This window comes from Octopus bimaculoides, chromosome 1 (assembly GCF_046866305.1).
Source record: "Octopus bimaculoides isolate indiv1 chromosome 1, ASM4686630v1, whole genome shotgun sequence".
NCBI lineage: Eukaryota > Metazoa > Mollusca > Cephalopoda > Octopoda > Octopodidae > Octopus > Octopus bimaculoides.
Window position 1 is genome coordinate 168,149,828 of NC_142928.1, and position 18,054 is coordinate 168,167,881.

Below are 18,054 nucleotides of genomic sequence, written 5' to 3' on the forward strand. Positions count from 1 at the left end.
TCTGTGTCCTTCATTTTATGGTGTTTCAGTTCACTCAGCTGAAAATGATTATCAACGATAGCTGGGGTGGGGGCCAACTGTGTGACGAACTTACATCCCATCTAAAAAGAGTCTTGTATTTCCACTCGCTTAAACGCCATAGAAACCAGAAGCTCGGCCCTACTGAGTCTGTAGGGCAGAGTTAGACATCAACTATTTTTTAGCCTTTATATTTAGGAATACCTGGAATGCTGCTGAAGCTACGAAATGTTCTGCTTTCGATTGTCTGTTTACGACATTAAGGTGTAACTTTTTGTATACTTTTTGCGCTTTTGAGTTTTTCTTCTCATTTCTTAAGCAACGTCAAACCTAGTTGATACTTGGGGTGACCGCTTGAAGAACTTAGATGCTGTAAGCAAAACCTGTAGTTTTTCTCAATGGCGGTGCCCCAGCATGGCCGTAGCTTACGGACTGAAATAAAAGATAACAAATAAAGATACACCTAAATTATATACTATTTTGTAATGAGAAACCATCGTTATAAGAGTTATAGGTTTTGAATTAAATATATATATATAGGTAAGTGTATATCCTGCTTGAGTGTGTACATACAATTTTATGATTAAATAAGTGTTATAGCATCTTCGCACGAAACAAATATTCAGTCACAAGCAATCCATATTTACTAGTGAACTTTACTGATCATTTCAGCTATTTATAGTGTGCGCGCGTGTGTAATACATACATACACACACGTACGTAATACTGTCACTGTAACTTGAGTAATGCAGGTGTGGTGTGTCAACTTTGTGTTACCTGTAGCAACGTCACTCAAGCATTACAAAGTTTTCAGTCAACAGGTTAAAATATTTAAAAAAAAAGAAAAAATTACAATAAGACAGTAGAAAGAGAGAGAAGAGAGAGAACAAAAGGAAGATAAATAAACAAAAGAGGAAACCAGCATTGTTATCAATCAACAGCTACTATTTAATTTAAATACAAATCGCCTGTTCAGCTTAAGTTAGTAACAGTAAAACTAAGAGAAGGAATAAAAACGTGAAAATATGGCGAAGAAAGTAACGACTAAAAAAGGTATGAATTATTATTATTTAAAAAAAAAAATTACATAGTATACTTTTGTCTTTCAGTCGAGCACAACATGCAAAAAACATTCGATATCCCGTATTATTTGTGTACTTACTTGTTTAGAGGAAATAACTCGTATTGTTAGTTACGCCAAGCAGTCTTACATGAAAGAGTTTTTCTTATTTTTGTTTTTTCATTTACATATTACATATGATAAGCCATTGACACCTTTTCAAATATATATTAAAACAATTTTTCAGGTGAACTAAAAAGGAGTACTTGTATTTTCTATTTGAAATTATATTATCTTCACTTTTCTGTCTGTCTGTCATAGTGTTCATGACCGAGATTTCTTTTAATTAAATTATGTTGGGTTTTCTTTTTATTGTACATGAGGCTAATTTTTAAGGTCGGAGCACAGCCGATTGAATTGATGTGCTACATAATTTTCCGATTCTGATTTAAGCAAACAACAGATGAGAAAACCAGAAACCAAAATAACGTTACCTCTATCGATTGGAGTCGAACCTAAGATCTGTAACTGGTTGTCTAGTTTACATACATTGTAATAAATGACTACCTTTTGATTCCTGGTTTCGGATCTTCTACGTGATCGATCGACTTGCTAGCAATAGCAGCCAAAGATCCCCTTAAAGCATACCCTATCTAAAAAGGAAGAGAGTACACATTAGTTTGGGGGTATACTGTCTGGAAGAATAAGCACGTTGATGCTCGTGGCTAGAATTCTTTTGGTTATTGGTCGGCTCAGCCAGGATCAGCTAATTTCTTTAAAGACCCGTTTCCAACGAGAAACTGGGTATTATAGTATAAATTACTGTAGTACTAACAGTATAATAACTATTGAATGATTCTTAACTGATAGTACCAATACCTCCCCATCAAAATATTAGAATTTTTACCCTCTCCCCTCTTTATTAGTAAAAAGACAAAATAGCGTTTGGATCCATATAATTCTTCTTTATTTACCGCGGTGTTGAATGAGTTTAAAGCAGTTTAATTTCATTAAACAAAGCAATGTTCTTTTCAGTCCTTCGCCCGTACGAGAAAACACTGGAGCGTGCTTTATCTTGATACTAGGTTTACCACTCATGTGGGTTTTTTTTTTTTTCAGATAAGATAATACTCGTTATATATCGTCTCATATTTATCTTCACTCTCTTTACACAAACGTCATTGTGGCTTATTGAGACACCCATAACATGGCTTTATATTGTCGTTTCTCGGCCATTTACTTTTAACACCCTGTTTTCTGAATCTTCTCATCTTCTGAAAGAACCACAGCCCATTCCTATACATGTCACCCCCATACAACTTTGTTACTTCATAACTTCCTGAAAAATGGATATTTTTTAATGAAATTTTCAATACTTTTCTGAGTGTTTAAGATCACGATTACATAGGATTTTTTTTTTCAATTAGTCAGCTTTATTCTGATAAAATCAGGTAAGTAGCTTGCTTACCAACCACATTGTTCTGGGTTCAGTCTCACTGCATGGTACCTTGGGCAAGTGTCTTCTCGTATAGCCTCGGACCGACCAAAGCCTTGTGAGTGGATTTGGTAGACGGAAACTGAAAGTAGGCCGTCGTGTATGTGTGTGTATATGTTTGTGTCTGTGTTTGTCCCCCCCCCCCCCAACATCGCTTGACAACCGATGCTGGTGTGTTTACGTCCCCGTAACTTAGCCTTTCGGCAAAAAAGACCGATAGAATAAGTACTGGGCTTACAAAGAATAAGTCCTGGGGTCGATTTGCTCGACTAAAGGCGGTGCTCCAGCATGGCCACTGTCAAATGACTGAAACAAGTAAAAGAGTATATAAATATGTACACTTTTTTTTTTCAATATTGTCATTTTATAAGATTTTGCTGGCAAATTCTTAAATTAACATTTATTTACATAAAAGAAAATTACCGGAGAACTTTGTTCTAATTCTTCCAAACCTTTCTTAATATGAAAAAAAACATTGGTGGGCTCGTACACATAACATGCTGCACGTCACACAGATCTACAAATTTTTTACTCGGTGGGAGGTGGGGGCTTTATTTTAGTTTTGGAAAATGTACATCTTTTAGAACGAAACTTGAAATTTCGATGAAAAAAAAATGTATCGGTATGTATGGGTGTGTGCTCACTATTTTTCTTTTCACACCAAATCCCGATATAGTCGTAATTTACACACTCTGAAAGGTATTTTTAGAACAATTTCATTAAAAAGGCACTCATTTTCTGAAAGTTATTAGGAAACAAAACTAACTCGTGTGAATTTTCGGAAATCTCTCTTTCAACCCAAAGAAAAATCTTTTCACAATATAATCGGAATCTACACAATCTGAAACGTATTTGAAGAAAATGTCATTAAAAAGTATCCATTTTTCTGGAAGTTACGAGGAGACAAAATGTGGTGGGGGTAGGCACATGTAGGAATACCCCCTGTAGTTCAAAAGGTCTCACCACAACCGAATGTTGAGATAGTGAAGTAATTTAGAGGCGAAATGCCAGAGTGCATATGAAATACCAATTATCAATTCAATCAATTTGAATTGTCAATGTTTCGTTGTCAAGGTAATTCGCTGTAATCCAACCACTAGCGTAGCTAGAGTGTGTGCCGCCCGGGGCGGCCCTTCCATTTGCTGTCCCTGGACCCTACAAAAAATATATGTTGCTTGCAGCAGACCTAAAAGTGGTGCCCCTTTAAAAGTGCCGCCCGGGGCGGACCGCTCCTACCCACAAATTATGCTAGTGAGTCCAACACCTTAGCAACTCAGAATGAGCGGCGTAAAACTTCGACTTTCTGCTTTGTAAATTACTAGAAGAGTTATAATTATTTCTGAGAAGGGGCACGCGGCTGCTGATGTATATGTAAAACAGAGTTTGACCGATCACTACAAAATAAATCTAGTCGTTGATGATTTGTTCAGTCCGAGATCGATTCCTGACTGTAATCCTTCGAAAAGTTAACAGAAGCGCTTCACCTGATTTAGTCCCATAACACTTTAGTAAAAGCTAAAAAAACCCAAGGGCGTGATGTTACACCAAGAAATGAAATCACTATGCCGGTTTATGCTGTCACAAAATGATAAATAATGTGAATTAAAGGGTAACTAGAATCTCGGAGAAATTAGCGTTGGTCTGTTGCTAAAATAAAGAGGAGCCTGCTAAAAGGGACAGACCCCTTATCCCAATCGAATATCTGTTATTTTACGAATATTTGTGAGAAGAGCAATCTGGATTTTCGGACATTCTCATTGCTCTGAGAAAAAATTAAACTTTCTAGTGGCGGTGGGTTAGATGGTACTTTGAATAGAAATCACTAGACGTAAATAACAGTTTAGTGAGTGTGTGTTGAGAGAATAGTGAAAACTTGTACGGATTTGTAAATAGAAGTATTCTCTCTATCTTAACCGTCACCCTGTCCTTATCTATTCTCAGTTTTTTTTTAAGCTGTCAATTTCCAAACATCATATTTCCGTTTTCATGGCATATGAACTTGTCTACACTGAACTTCATAATTTTTGTTGAAGCAGACCACCACCAGTTACATCGGACACTTATATATTATGAATGTTATTTGTCTCCTTTCCATACCCTTACTCTCATTCTCACAATAGTTTTGTCTTTTCGCTCTATAAATCAGTTATTTATCATAATGATTTTTTAGAAGGGATAAAAAGCTACTGATGTGCAGGGGAGCAAAACTTAGCTTGACGATCTCCATAAACTACAGCATCGATTCCCGACTTCGTCTCTCAAAAAGGAAAATTCACTTAGGTTGTAAAAGACATTTATCATGATTTATTTTCTCACATATAAATTTCTTGAGAAGCAGACAAACAAGGTAGTTTCGATTCTCAACTTGAATAGTTTGCTATTGTTAACGGCACGACGTGCCATTTTCTCTTCGTCGGCAATTTATTTGTCAAAGGACATATTTTCGGGTGTAATTAATAAAATACTATGTTACTATTTTACTTCGTCTATATTGAATCATTTTTTGTTCATTTTTGCGTTTGTTGTTTTAAGCTGAAGTAGGAAGAAAGGGTAATTTTGACTGGAATTTCTAGCAGGTCAAACGACCGCATAGACGTCATCACAAGGTATAATAATTGAAATTATTCAATTAATGGAGTGATATCAATAACAGAAATTCTTTAACAATTGTAATTTTAAACAAATTAAAAAGAAGCAAAAAAAAAATGAACAGAGTAAGAAAATGTAATGTTTCAAATTTTGACACAAGGCCAACAAATGGTGAGGTGGGAGTCTATTAGATTGACCCTAGTGCGCAGATTCTGCCAACCCGCTGCCCTTTTAATGATAATCCTTTTTTCTATAGACTTAAGGCCTCAAATTTTGGAGGAGTGGGCTAGTCGAATACATCGACTCCACAGTTCAACTGCTACTGCATTTTTTTTTATCAACCTCGACGGAATTTGAACTCAGAACATAAAGCTGGGAGAAATACCGCTAGGCATTTTGTCCGCAATTCTGCCAGCCCATCGCCTACATAATATCAACTCAATCCAACTATAAAGAATGAACATAAATAACATCCTCGTGACAAATATAAGTTGGCTACAGCACAGTCCAAAAAAATTTCCTCTATAGTTTTTCAAAGTGAAAGTGGCATTGTATATCCCTTAGTTTAATATAGATGCAGTATAGTCAAATGGTTAAGTTCGTTTCACAATCACGTAGTCTAGAGTTCAGTCCCTCTGCGTGGTATCTTGCACCTTTTACTATAGCTTTGAGTTAACCTAAAGCATCATCATCATTTAACATCCGTTTTCCATGCTAGCATGGGTTGGATGGTTTGACAGGTACTGGCAAGCTGGAGAGCTGCACCAATCACGGCCCCTAATAAGGTCACGTGATGGAGTAAAATTCTGAAGGCATTTGGAGCCCTCTTAACGCTATATATAGATCAACTCATACCCAATAATTTGTCTCGGTCCAGTTTCTCTTTGAGAACTGTTCCGTGTACCACACGACAGCAGCAGCAGCCAGCGACCACTTCAGCAGCTTCGTCCAGCCACGATGACCTCCGCCGTCGCCACATCAGCAACAAGAGTCTACTACTACTATCCAGCATCATTATCATGACCAACACGATTCTACGATTACTACTAACCAGCAACAATCTCCGCCAGCGTCTACACGACCTTCTATGTACACCAAACCTCCGCGGCACATCTCTCTCTTCGATTCTGTTAGGTGACTCAGCTTCACCACGGTAAATAAACAGACAAGAGTTCTTAAACAGACAAGAAATTCTCAGCCAGCGATGAACATCTGTATAACAAGAATTACGGCCCGGCATCGATGCCACGACATCACAACTAGTGATCAGCACTGCCGCACTCAGCCTCCCCTCACTTTCACATACAGAACTTTTCCTATAGTGTACTAACGAACTGGTATAATTGTTCACGTGTTATTGACTCTCTTTTTCTCTGCTGTAATATTTCTCATACACACATGTATCACTCACATACACACTTTTCTTTGTATGACAGTCTGTCTTTGATTATGTTCTTATATGTCGCATTCACACTCTCACACAGACATACATCTTTAACACTACAATAAATATATCTGTTATTCATCTTATACGGTTGTGGTCTTTCATTACTGGTCATCTATGTTATCGTCGCATAACATATCATGTATATCATATTTGATATATATTTGTATGTTCGACCGTGTGACACGTTCAAATAAAAGGAGTCCTCTGTTTTTCCATTCGTCACCATTTTCCCTTTTTGAGTTCGCACGGTCGTCCCTTACAATTGGTGACCCCGACGTCAGTCGTCCCTTACAGATACATTTGCCATTTGGAATACTCAAGCCACTTAGACGCAAATTCAATTAATGAAGGTAAGTTCAGTTGCTTGAACAAGTAATACCTCAGTCAAAACTGATGCAGATCCATTTACGCTCTTAGTCAAAATAATTCATGCTGTATGATTTAGTTCAAGAGTTCTCCATTTTTTTTTATCTATGGACCTGTAGCATACACTTGAGGAAAATTCCTCTCCTCTCGGTTATATATACATACGAATGTAGTAGAGGACAGCTATCCTTTGGCCGCATTTTGAACCCTGTTGTGTCCTCTACTCTGGTTGGTATTGGCACAATTTGTCTCTTGCTCTATAGCACGCCAATATGCAACCCAACCAATCGCAGCCTTCAAATAAGGTCATGTGAGGCAGTCTGTTCTCAACCCTAGTTTGAGCCAACTGCTCCCTATAAAACTCCAGCTTCTCATTGTCTTGATGTCTTTGGTTCCAGACCTTTTAAGGTCTAGCCACTGACCAAACAAGGCAGCCAATTCTAACAACAACACCAGACGACAACACTCGTCCAACAGCATTACGGCAATCTCTTTCTTTGTTGCCATTAGCATCATCTCTCTATGTACACAGCAACCAGCAACTCGCACAGGTTCTAACACAACACTGTTTGTGAATTACTTCACCATGGTTAACAGTAAATACAACCTGCAAGAACTCCTGTACCAAGTGACCCAGGCAGCAGCATCGCAGCCACAACTTCACATATGACTTGTACCTCAATTGGCTCTGCATTGCAGCCACAACTTCACATATGACATGTACCTCAATCGGCTCTGCATCGCAGCCACAACTTCATGTACAACGTACCTCAACCGGCTCTGCATCATCACCACAACTTCTTGATATGGCATTTCAACTATTGTGTGCAATTGACTATGAACTGGTATTTCTCATTCTTGTCTATGAACATTCTTCTAACTTCTCATTATAGACTCTTTCAATGCTCTGTACTTGACGCACACACAATCACACATGTTAACATATCAATATTCTGTACACCTGACACACACACCATCACACATATTAACATATCAATAAATCTTCTCTTAAACATTCTATCCGGTTGTGTCTCTCTTTTCCCTCTGGCTTGTATACGCATTTATTCTTTTTATATTTATTGTATCGTCCATGTGATGTACTAAGGAGCCATGCTCGTCACGTCACTTTGCACGATCATTGGAGACCTCTTTCATTATTGTTTTATTCTGATGGACCCCTGTGGCCATTCGATGTTTTAAAAACTAGTTTTATAGAAACTTCTTTCAAAATGCTTGTTTTGTTTCTCACACATTCACTTTTGTAGGTTGAACTGTGTGAAATATTAAAGAAACCTAGCTGTTTCTTGCTATACATACATTTAAAGCGAAATCTTTTCAGGGGCCTTTAAAATACTATCGTGGATCCCCAATTTTGCTGTGCGGACCTCCAAAAGTCTTATATGGACCCCAGTTGAGAATTGCTGCTTTAGTTCAACTTTAAAATAAATGTTTTTGACACCATCTTAAATTAGATCCTTCATAGTACAAACTTTATTCCTTCTAAACATAAGTTTCTATTGCCTTCTCTTGAAAGTCATACAGTAAACGAGGGAAAAAATGAAAATTATTACATTCACGCTTTTCCCAAAGACGTGTGAGAATTGGCTTCCAAAAAACTCACAAATGAACAAATGAGATGACAAAATATTTCATATATTTATCCCCAAATCATTTTTGATCGATTAAAGGCTTTCCAGCCTCGACCATCCTGTCTTTTTTTTCCAGGTTATTTCTTTTTTCCAATGTTATTCAATCTGTCTTCTTTAAGACGGAAGTATAAAGCATGAGGGAGACATTTAGCTGCTTTTCTAGCAGGTCGAGAGACCGTTCGATACTCCTGGTTAGTAAATATACGCATCGAATTCCAGCTTACATAGACAGGATGAAGACCAGAAGAAGGCATCCGAAATTCTCTCTTGAAGAACAAACAAAAATTTTCTTTTTATAAAATTTCTCATTTCTCTTTATTACTTTTTATTCTTTCACTTTTGGTTTGACTTTACTAAATTTTCATTTTTTTTTTCCTATTGATTGCAATGGTTGAATTTGTCACAACCAACAACTGCAAATACCACTAAGATAATTTTGAGGAAACTCAATATCTTTCAGTCAGTGCAGTTTCAACATTTTTAGTTCTTAGCAAAATATAGACATGTTCAGCTCAATTGTACAGATGTGAATTTCTCAAGGAAGTACATACAATAAGGACTATAAACTCTTTTAATATGATTTTGGATGGTCAAATACTGATGGTCGTTTTTATTTTTAATCCCAGATCATTCCGAATCGAGCAGACTTATGTTCAAAAATATTCCAATCGTAGTCATTTCTTATTTTGCAGACGTCTTCGAACACACTAGGATTTTGTTTTTAAAGTAGGTAGGACCGTAATTTGAGGGAGATTTCTGGAAGGTCTAACAACCTAGTAGAGACTCCAAATATTGGCTAGAACCACAACATACAACCTCAGTCTACTCTGTTTTTACTTCATTTGCTTCTTTACTTTTTCATATGCTTCTTTCCTTTTATTTCCTCTTTCCCTGCTCTCTTCTTCCTCTACTTCTTTATTTCATTGATTTATATATCAGTTTAGGAAAACTAGTGCCTTATCAATTTTCAGTTGCTGCATTACTAATGTTTTTTTAGTTTGAACCCAACCTCATGCAATATACCGAGCATTTTCGACGGAATTCTGGTTTAAGCACCCTAATAACTTTCTTATTTTTTGGAATTTTCAGAAATGTTTTGCGAATTAGTGTTCTACACACGGGAATTTTGTGATTTAACCCATTACCTACCAGTGATCTCATATGAGATCACTTAAAAATTACAAATTTCGTAATTATCTGTCAATATTTACACATATCTAACCTTTTTGCTATATCTACTAGGGATATTTCTCTGATATTCAAATGAGGTTTGCTAATTTTTCACCCAATATCTCGCTTATTTCTATTTAAAATGTTATTTTGAAATGTTATTTTGATCATTCCAGCATGTTTCTAAGACTGTTTTATGCTAGAAATCAAAGTTTCATAAAAAAACTTCAGTTAATAGAATTATGGAAGGTAATGGGTTAAGGGCAATTTAGCTGTTGCATTTAGTATATCTCACAACCATCTGATACCGCCTACGTTTCTTTGCTACTCTGACATGTATTGATGTTTTTCAATATATTTCTCCCCATAAACACATTTAATGGAAGGATGATGCACCCAGGGGTGGTCCACTGCTGAGATTTTAGCAAAAAATTTGGACTGTCCATCCCTCCTGCCAACCAGTCTTAAAAGCCTTCTAAAAAAAAAAAAAGAATCATGAATTCTGCCTTCCTTCTTCATCCCCCCCCCCACACACACCCCTACATGCAAAAATCTCTCTTGATATATTATTGCAATAACTAATGGTCTTGGTGATGGAAAGGGATGGTATTTATGGTAGTTGGGTTGCTAGGATGAAGATTCTAGTAATGATTAGGATGGCTTTTGTTATGTTTAGTCTCCAAGTCAACTCTGACTGGACAAATCTCTGATCAATGATATTCAAGTCATGATTATCCACTCATTTCTCTCTCTCTCTCCTTCTCCTTTTTTTTTTTATAATAGTATGCCAGAACTATATTACCCAATGTGTCTTTCTTTTAAGACAGTGGGGTGTGGTTTGAGTGAGATTTGACTGCAGTCTAGAGATCTCTCCATATAGCATCCAAATAGAACAGGAGGCTTTCTTAGGTGTTTGCAGTAAAAATATTGATGTTGGTTGTAGTAATGACATTGATAACGATGGCAGTACTCATGGTAGTGTTCATGATAATGCACCAATATATAAATGTCAACTGTTGTATAATAAATGTGGTAATGTCAACTGCAAGATCATAATAAAAATGGTGTCAGTATGCACGAGAAACAATTTTCTAGTTGTACCACCAGCCGGTTTTCCTTTTTTTTTTTATAATTTTAATTTTGTGTGAGAAAATAAAAGTAAGCTTCTTCGGCAAGCCAGCTAAGTCTGTGACACAGATTTGATTTGTTAGTTGTTACAATTTTTTTTTTTATTGCACCTCTTAAAAATGCACGTCCTACAGTTGTGAGTCTTTTGCTCTTCTTCACCATCATCATCATCATTAAAGAACTCATTTGATGGTGGGGAGGTGAATTAGTGTAAAGGCTTAAGATATTGCATTTTGATTTCATATGACTGCAAAAGAGACTAATAGTTAAAGTACCTAACTTAATAAGTACTGGAGTTGATTTGTTTGATTGTATCCTTTAAGGTAGTTCCCCTCCATGGCCACAGTCCAATGACTGAATCGAGGAAAAGATAAGATAAAAGAAACTATAGATATCAAACTTTTCATAATTTCACTCTTTCACTAAATCTTTAATTGAGGATATTTTAATCTTTTCCCATTCTGGAGTGCTATATTCAGAGATTCAGTTGGTTATACAAATTCCACTGTTTTTCTAGTAATAATTTTATCAACTTTCAAAAGAGTAAAAAAAAAGCAAAGTTCACACGAACAGTCATGGTGAGAACACCTTATATTTATATCCGCTATACATAGAGAGCTTTCAATCAAATACTATGCAAATATTATTGTAATAATATAACTGCTATTAAATTGAAGTATTTTGTTGTTTTGTTTCTCACACTCCTTGTTGTTGCTGTCATGTTTTTCTTTGTTACCTGTGAGGATTTTGTAGTCAGATTTTAAGTTTTACATTTTCTTCTAGTTCACCACTACTTCCCATTTCCTTAACCTTTTGATACAAATATACTTGAAACCCACTCCCATTTCAGCTCTGTGTCACAAAATCTCAGATCTTTATGTTTAACCCTTTTGATACCAACCTGTCTGAGACTGCTCCTGGTTCTGTGACAAAAATTTTGTTTAAAAGTGATCTAAATTAAAACTTCCCATCAAAATTCCATGTCAATTATGCCCCAAATACCAGCTTAATAGCAAAAGCTATTTTACTAAATTCTCCATTATTTTCAAAAGTAATTGAAACAAAGACAGTGTATTTCAATAGAAACATGGTAACGAAGGAGTTAAATGAAAACCAATCATGAATCAAAGTTATGCTTCAAACATTATTAGTTTGTTAGCAGAGAAGTTAGTTTTATATATTCCATCAAATTCATAAATATTTTCAAAAATAACTGGAAGATGGTGTATTTCATCAGAAATATGGTAATACTAGCATTAAACTCTATTACTTTCATGCCATTTGTAATTTCTCTTTTGTTTGTATGGAATAAGTATTGTCTTTTTATTTTTCACAATTTATCATTTCAATCCAGTTAGTAAAATTTGAGTCTACAGATCATTATACATAAATGATATAGAATCAGTTAGATATCTTATAAAATTTAGTTTATGATACAAGTTCAACAGTGGCTTTCCAGACACTGATGGTCCCAAACCTCTGTAGTGCTCCAAACTCCCACTGTTAAATACTTAGACATCTTGAGTAAGCCACCACAGTTTCACATGGTGAATCAACAAGTCAGTGTGAGGCTGTGGCATGATATGACTTCTCAAATGTTTTAGAATTTACCCTCTTTCCATTCCATAAAAACCATTTGGCACCTAGCTTAGCAGGCAGTTGACCATGAGAATTTGAGCAGACAGCTCCAGACTTTTATGCTAATTACTTCAGGTATTCGAACAGACTGACTTTGAAATATTCACACAATGTCCCTTAAGTAGGTTTCTATGGACACAGCACTGTTTCCTCTCCTCCCAGTCAGCAATTGTATTAACATTTTCCACTGTAAATAGCCAACACAAATATTATGTCCAGCGATAAATATTACAGTTAAAGGTTTGTGAGTTTGTTTCAGTAATTATTCATGCAGCTAACACTTTCCACATTGCTACAATACAACACCAACAAGCACCTCGCAACAATGGTGATAAAGCCATCCATAGTGACAATAGCGACTCAGACATTCACAATATATTATCATTGGCCATCTCAACACAAAACAACCAAGCAATTAAACAACACCTCTTAAAATCCACATTAATTTACAAGCAGGAACTTCAAATTCCTGAAATTGCCAGACTAGTATTCTGGTACCTTACACTGACTAGTACCTTCTACAGTACAGTATTAATAAACTTGTATCATTTATACTAATATACAAGTACCTGTATTTTATTTGATTATATAAGTTAATTTAATATTTGTTTAATTTAGAGTGTGTTGGCCAAAGTGACCACCCCTGGTTTAGAAAAGTCAGTAATCGTGAAAGGCTTTGAAGCCAAAGGCTCAAGAAAATCGATGCTGTACCTGTATCTAATTGTGCCTATGACAACTGTTTTTATCTCTTGACTGTCAAGACAAAGATTGCCAACATCTCTTCTTAATATTCTAGCAGAAGGAAAACTCTGGTTTGTATTATTGGCATTTAGGTCATATTTGGATCTGATCAATCGGAGGTGTTCAAATTGTGACCATCCCATCTCTAAGTATTTTTTTGGCTACAGTGCACTGATCTTTATTTTAGCTGCTATGGTGTGATATGAGGGAGATTTAACTGCTATTTCTAATAAATTGATTGTAATGTAGTAGCACCCTTGTTGACTCAGCTTGGAAAGAATTACTTGATATTTCAGTTTCCTACATACTGACGAAATGCAGCTAAGCATTCTGTTTGGTATGCTAACAATCCTACCAATTCACCATCTTGACAATGATAATGATGATGATAGGAGGATGCTGACGATAATAATAATGTCTTGATGCAGTACCAGACAGTGGCTTTCAAGGCATTTGATCTTTACTGATTGGAAGTGTTATCATGTACATTGTTTTGTCTTGGTATAAAAGATGGGCTACAGCAAATATTCTGCTCAATACCACAGACTTGCTTGTCAGTTTCTTGACCATGACCATTTGAGCATGTCACTTAGTGACTGATGATATGTGCATCTCTGATCACAAACAGAAGTAGTGGGGGAGCATCATAGCCATGTGTTGAAAGTCTTTGGGATTTGAATAATTCACCTCTTGAAACATGGGTGTTTTGTTCATCATCCTTAAACAAACCTTATTCAGGGACCTTTTGAGCAGGTGGGACTACTCCTCCTGAAGAAAATTCTAATTGGGCTCCCACCTGCAAAGTCATGCACCGTTAATCTTGATATAAGATCACCATGTCATGCACATATGGTTGTGATGCATGTACCTGGTGTACCCTTATCAGACGGGTAGTAATGATGGGTATACTGGGCTTCGTATATTTTACTCCAGTGTCACTTTGATGGCACGCACTGTTCTCTCATTCAATAATAATAATAATAATTTCAAATTTTGCCACAAGCACAGCAGTTTTGGGGGAGAGGATGAGTCGATTACCACAGCTTTCACCAATCTCCTCACTTCATTTATTACCTCTGCTCCCTCTCCCACCATTTTAGTTGTCATCATATATTATTGAAACCTGTTGCTGCTGTGGAAATAAGAATACTTACCAAATGCTTTATAAAGAACACTTATAAAAGTGGATCACTAAAGTTTCACATTTCTGCTTTTCAGATGACTGGTGATGTTATCTGTATTGGTTGTATTTATTGTGAAGCAATCACATAGATAAATTAGCACAATGATACTGTAATGTTCTCATGTAAAACAACACTAGTGATTCAGAATTAAATACAATTAACAAACAAATAGCGGAGACACATTGCTTAGAAGTTAGGATGGTGAACTCATGATTGTAAGATTGAAGTTTTGATTCCTGGACCAGGCAATTCATTGTGTTCTTGAACAAAACACTTCATTTCATGTTGCTCCTGTCCACTCAGCAGCTAAAAATGAGTAATCCTGTGACAGATTGGCATCCCATCCAGGGTGGAATATATATATATATATATGCCAGGGAAACCAAGAAACCAGCCCTGTGCTCCTCATGGAGTTATGTGAACTAACCAGTTCTTTTTACATGTTTAAGTCATTTTACTACAGCCATGCTGGAGCACCACCTTTAAAGGGCTTTAATCAAAGAAATAGACCCCGAAACTTATTCTTTGTGAGCTTAGTGCTTATTCTATTGGGCTCCTTTGCCAAACTGTTAAGTTATGGGGATGTAAACACACCAACATCGGTTGTCAAGCGATGGTGAGGGGACAAACACAGATGCAAAGACACACAAATATATATATATGTATATACACACACACGCATATATATATATATATATGCATATATATATATATATATACACACACATACCACCAACAGGCTCAATATAGATGTACTATACCATATTGTAAGAGCAAAGTTAGACAAAGAGAAGCTTGTTTTAACAGACATTTCTATCATTTTCTGTTTATCATCATAATTTTAATGTTTGTTTTTTCATGTTTGCATGGATTCAATAGGTCTGCAGCATAGCACACTACTACTATTGATCTTGTTTCATATTCTCTGTGACATCCAATTATGCTGAGACTCAATTTAATTACTTCCTCCCATATTTTTCTTTTGTCTCTTCAGTTGACATAGGAATGATTTGAGATACATAGTAATACACACTTGTCTTAAATATAGATATATATATATTAATATAAAACTATATTAAGGGTTAGCTTTTGGACTTCTTGATTGTATTCCTAATGTCCTGTCATTTACAATATACGTTATTGATCAACCAAACAATTTACATAAACATAATTTGTTAATCTTTCTTAGAATCAGCAAGAAGTTGGTCGGTGGCACAATTTCTGTTGCAAGATACTGATCTCTGTTTCACAAGAGAACATAACTGGGACTTGTCAATTTAAACAAAGTATTTTTAATTACTTTTTCCTCAATGCCTTCATACTAACATGAAATAGGGTTATCCAGTCATGACTGTACAGCTGTAGTAGCATTATAATTTTTTTTTTTTTTGTGCGTGTGTATGTGTGATACATAATATCTATTGGAGCATGTATAATGCCAACTGCAACACCCTTCTTCTTTTCACAATGAATAAACTGTTCATTTGAAAAACCAAAATCTGATTAAGCCAGTGAGAAACCTCTGTCTGTGAGAGTGAACCTTTTTTTTCCCCACCCAGTGCATTAAAATTTTAATTTCTTAGACAAACTTAAGATTTCGATTTAAAAATTTTGCTGCTATTTCAAGAGCAGGGCAAGTAATGAAGTACACACTACTTCATTGACTCTTCCTTTCCTATTCATATTTACCCTGCAGACATCAAGCTGCAAAAGCTAAGCTGAATTAGTTCGACCTGTCTGAGAGAGCCTGCAAAAGCTTGATCATTGCTCCTTAACCTTTTGCCCACCCAAAGCATTTTCATAAGTTTATCCTTAGTATACATGCTTGAGTGATATAAAGCTTTCTTTTTATAAGTTCCAATTTACTCTAATGGTTGAAAAAATTGGGAATTTGCATTATACATGATGCATGGAAGTCAGGGAAATATGTCTTGTTTATCATATGTGATACACAGGACAGGCAAAGGGTTAAAAACAAAAAAGTAAAGAGAAGTTTTTCCATCAAATTTTGAGACCTAATTTTCATTACTAGTTTTAACCACAAAGCTTAATTTATATTGGTAATATATTTATGCTATAAATCTAAAATACTATTTCCATCAAGGTGTAGAAATATTGATATTTCACCACATACTTAAATTTTTAAATGGTTATGTAGTTTCTCTTTCTTCCTTCCTTCCTTTCTTTTTCTTTCTTCACCAACTGAAAAATGTTAAGAGGAATGAATTGTGTGTGTGTGTGTGTATATATATATATATATATATATATATATATATATATATATATACATATAGTAGTTTGAGAAATGTAAGAGATTAACTGTGATGACTCAAAGATTACCCAGAGAAGGTTATAGATCCAGAGATTATATTAGCAACTCATTGTTGTCATTAATTATCTTTTTCATTACTGCAATCCCAAGGTTTAGGAGTCATGGTGATTGTTTGTGTGTGTGTGTGTGTGTGTGTGTATCATCATCATCGTTTAACGTCCGCTTTCCATGCTAGCATGGGTTGGACGATTTGACTGAGGACTGGTGAAACCGGATGGCAACACCAGGCTCCAGTCTGATTTGTGTATATATATATAAATATATATATATATATATATATATATATATATATATAAAATCTCATTTTTATGTTTACTTTTCCTTATTTGAATGGGTTGGACAGATCCTTTCTAATACGCCATCTCGCCATTTAAAAGAGTATTGTAAAATACTTGAAACATTGTAATGTGTAAATGCTATAAATATTAGAAAAAAAATCTTTAAGCAATGCAGGTGAGAACTTAAGCAGGATATGTACCATACTGCCAACAAGTAAAAACAAAAACATCATGTTGTGTTACCTTACATAGGTTGTTTAATGCTTCTATTATATTTGTGGAAAGATTTCCCTCGTCAAATATAGTCTCACTGGCACTCTGTCAGTTACGATGACAAGGGTTCTAGTTGATCCAATCAATCGAACAGCCTGCTCATGAAATTAACATGCATGTGGCTGGGCACTCCACAAACACATGTAGCGTTAACATAGTTTTCAGGGAGATTCAACATGACGCAGTATGAGAAGGCTAGCCCTTTGAAATACAGGTACTATTCATTTTTGCCAGCTGAGTAGACTGGAGCAATGTGAAATAGTCTTGCTTGAGGACCCAACACCTCAAAAGGAATTGACTTCACGACCTTGCAGTCATGAGCCAAATACCCTAACCACTAAGTCACATGCGTTCACCTATCAAATATAAGAAAGAAAATAATCCCAGAGTTCATGAGAAAGTGTTGCTATTGGCAGGCCAGTCTAGGGTGTTGTAATGAAAAGCATTGATGAATTAGATACTTCGGTCCAGTCTTACTGTGTGAAAGTTTTATATCAATCTGATTTATTTGCGTTCAATAATATATCCTTGGCATGCATTACATGTTTTACATTTGTACAAGAGACCAACACTGATATATATGCATATGTTTGTCTGTGCAGGTGCACACATATGTGCATTGATATGTTTATGTTTATTTGCATATATTTTTTTTATTTGTGACTACAGTATTTGTAATTCTAAAA

The 18,054-nt window shown here is 35.6% G+C and overlaps 1 protein-coding gene across 1 annotated transcript in view; it reads left to right on the forward strand.

The window, feature by feature from the left end:
- Positions 1–696: 696 nt before the first annotated feature.
- LOC106869316 (choline transporter-like protein 2) overlaps positions 697–18,054 on the forward strand; it is a 160,334-nt gene continuing 142,976 nt past the window's right edge. The window contains exon 1 of the mRNA XM_014915012.3: positions 697–1,071. Coding sequence (XP_014770498.1) covers positions 1,044–1,071 — 28 coding nt within the window. The 5' untranslated portion in view covers positions 697–1,043. The remainder of the gene's footprint in view (positions 1,072–18,054) is intronic.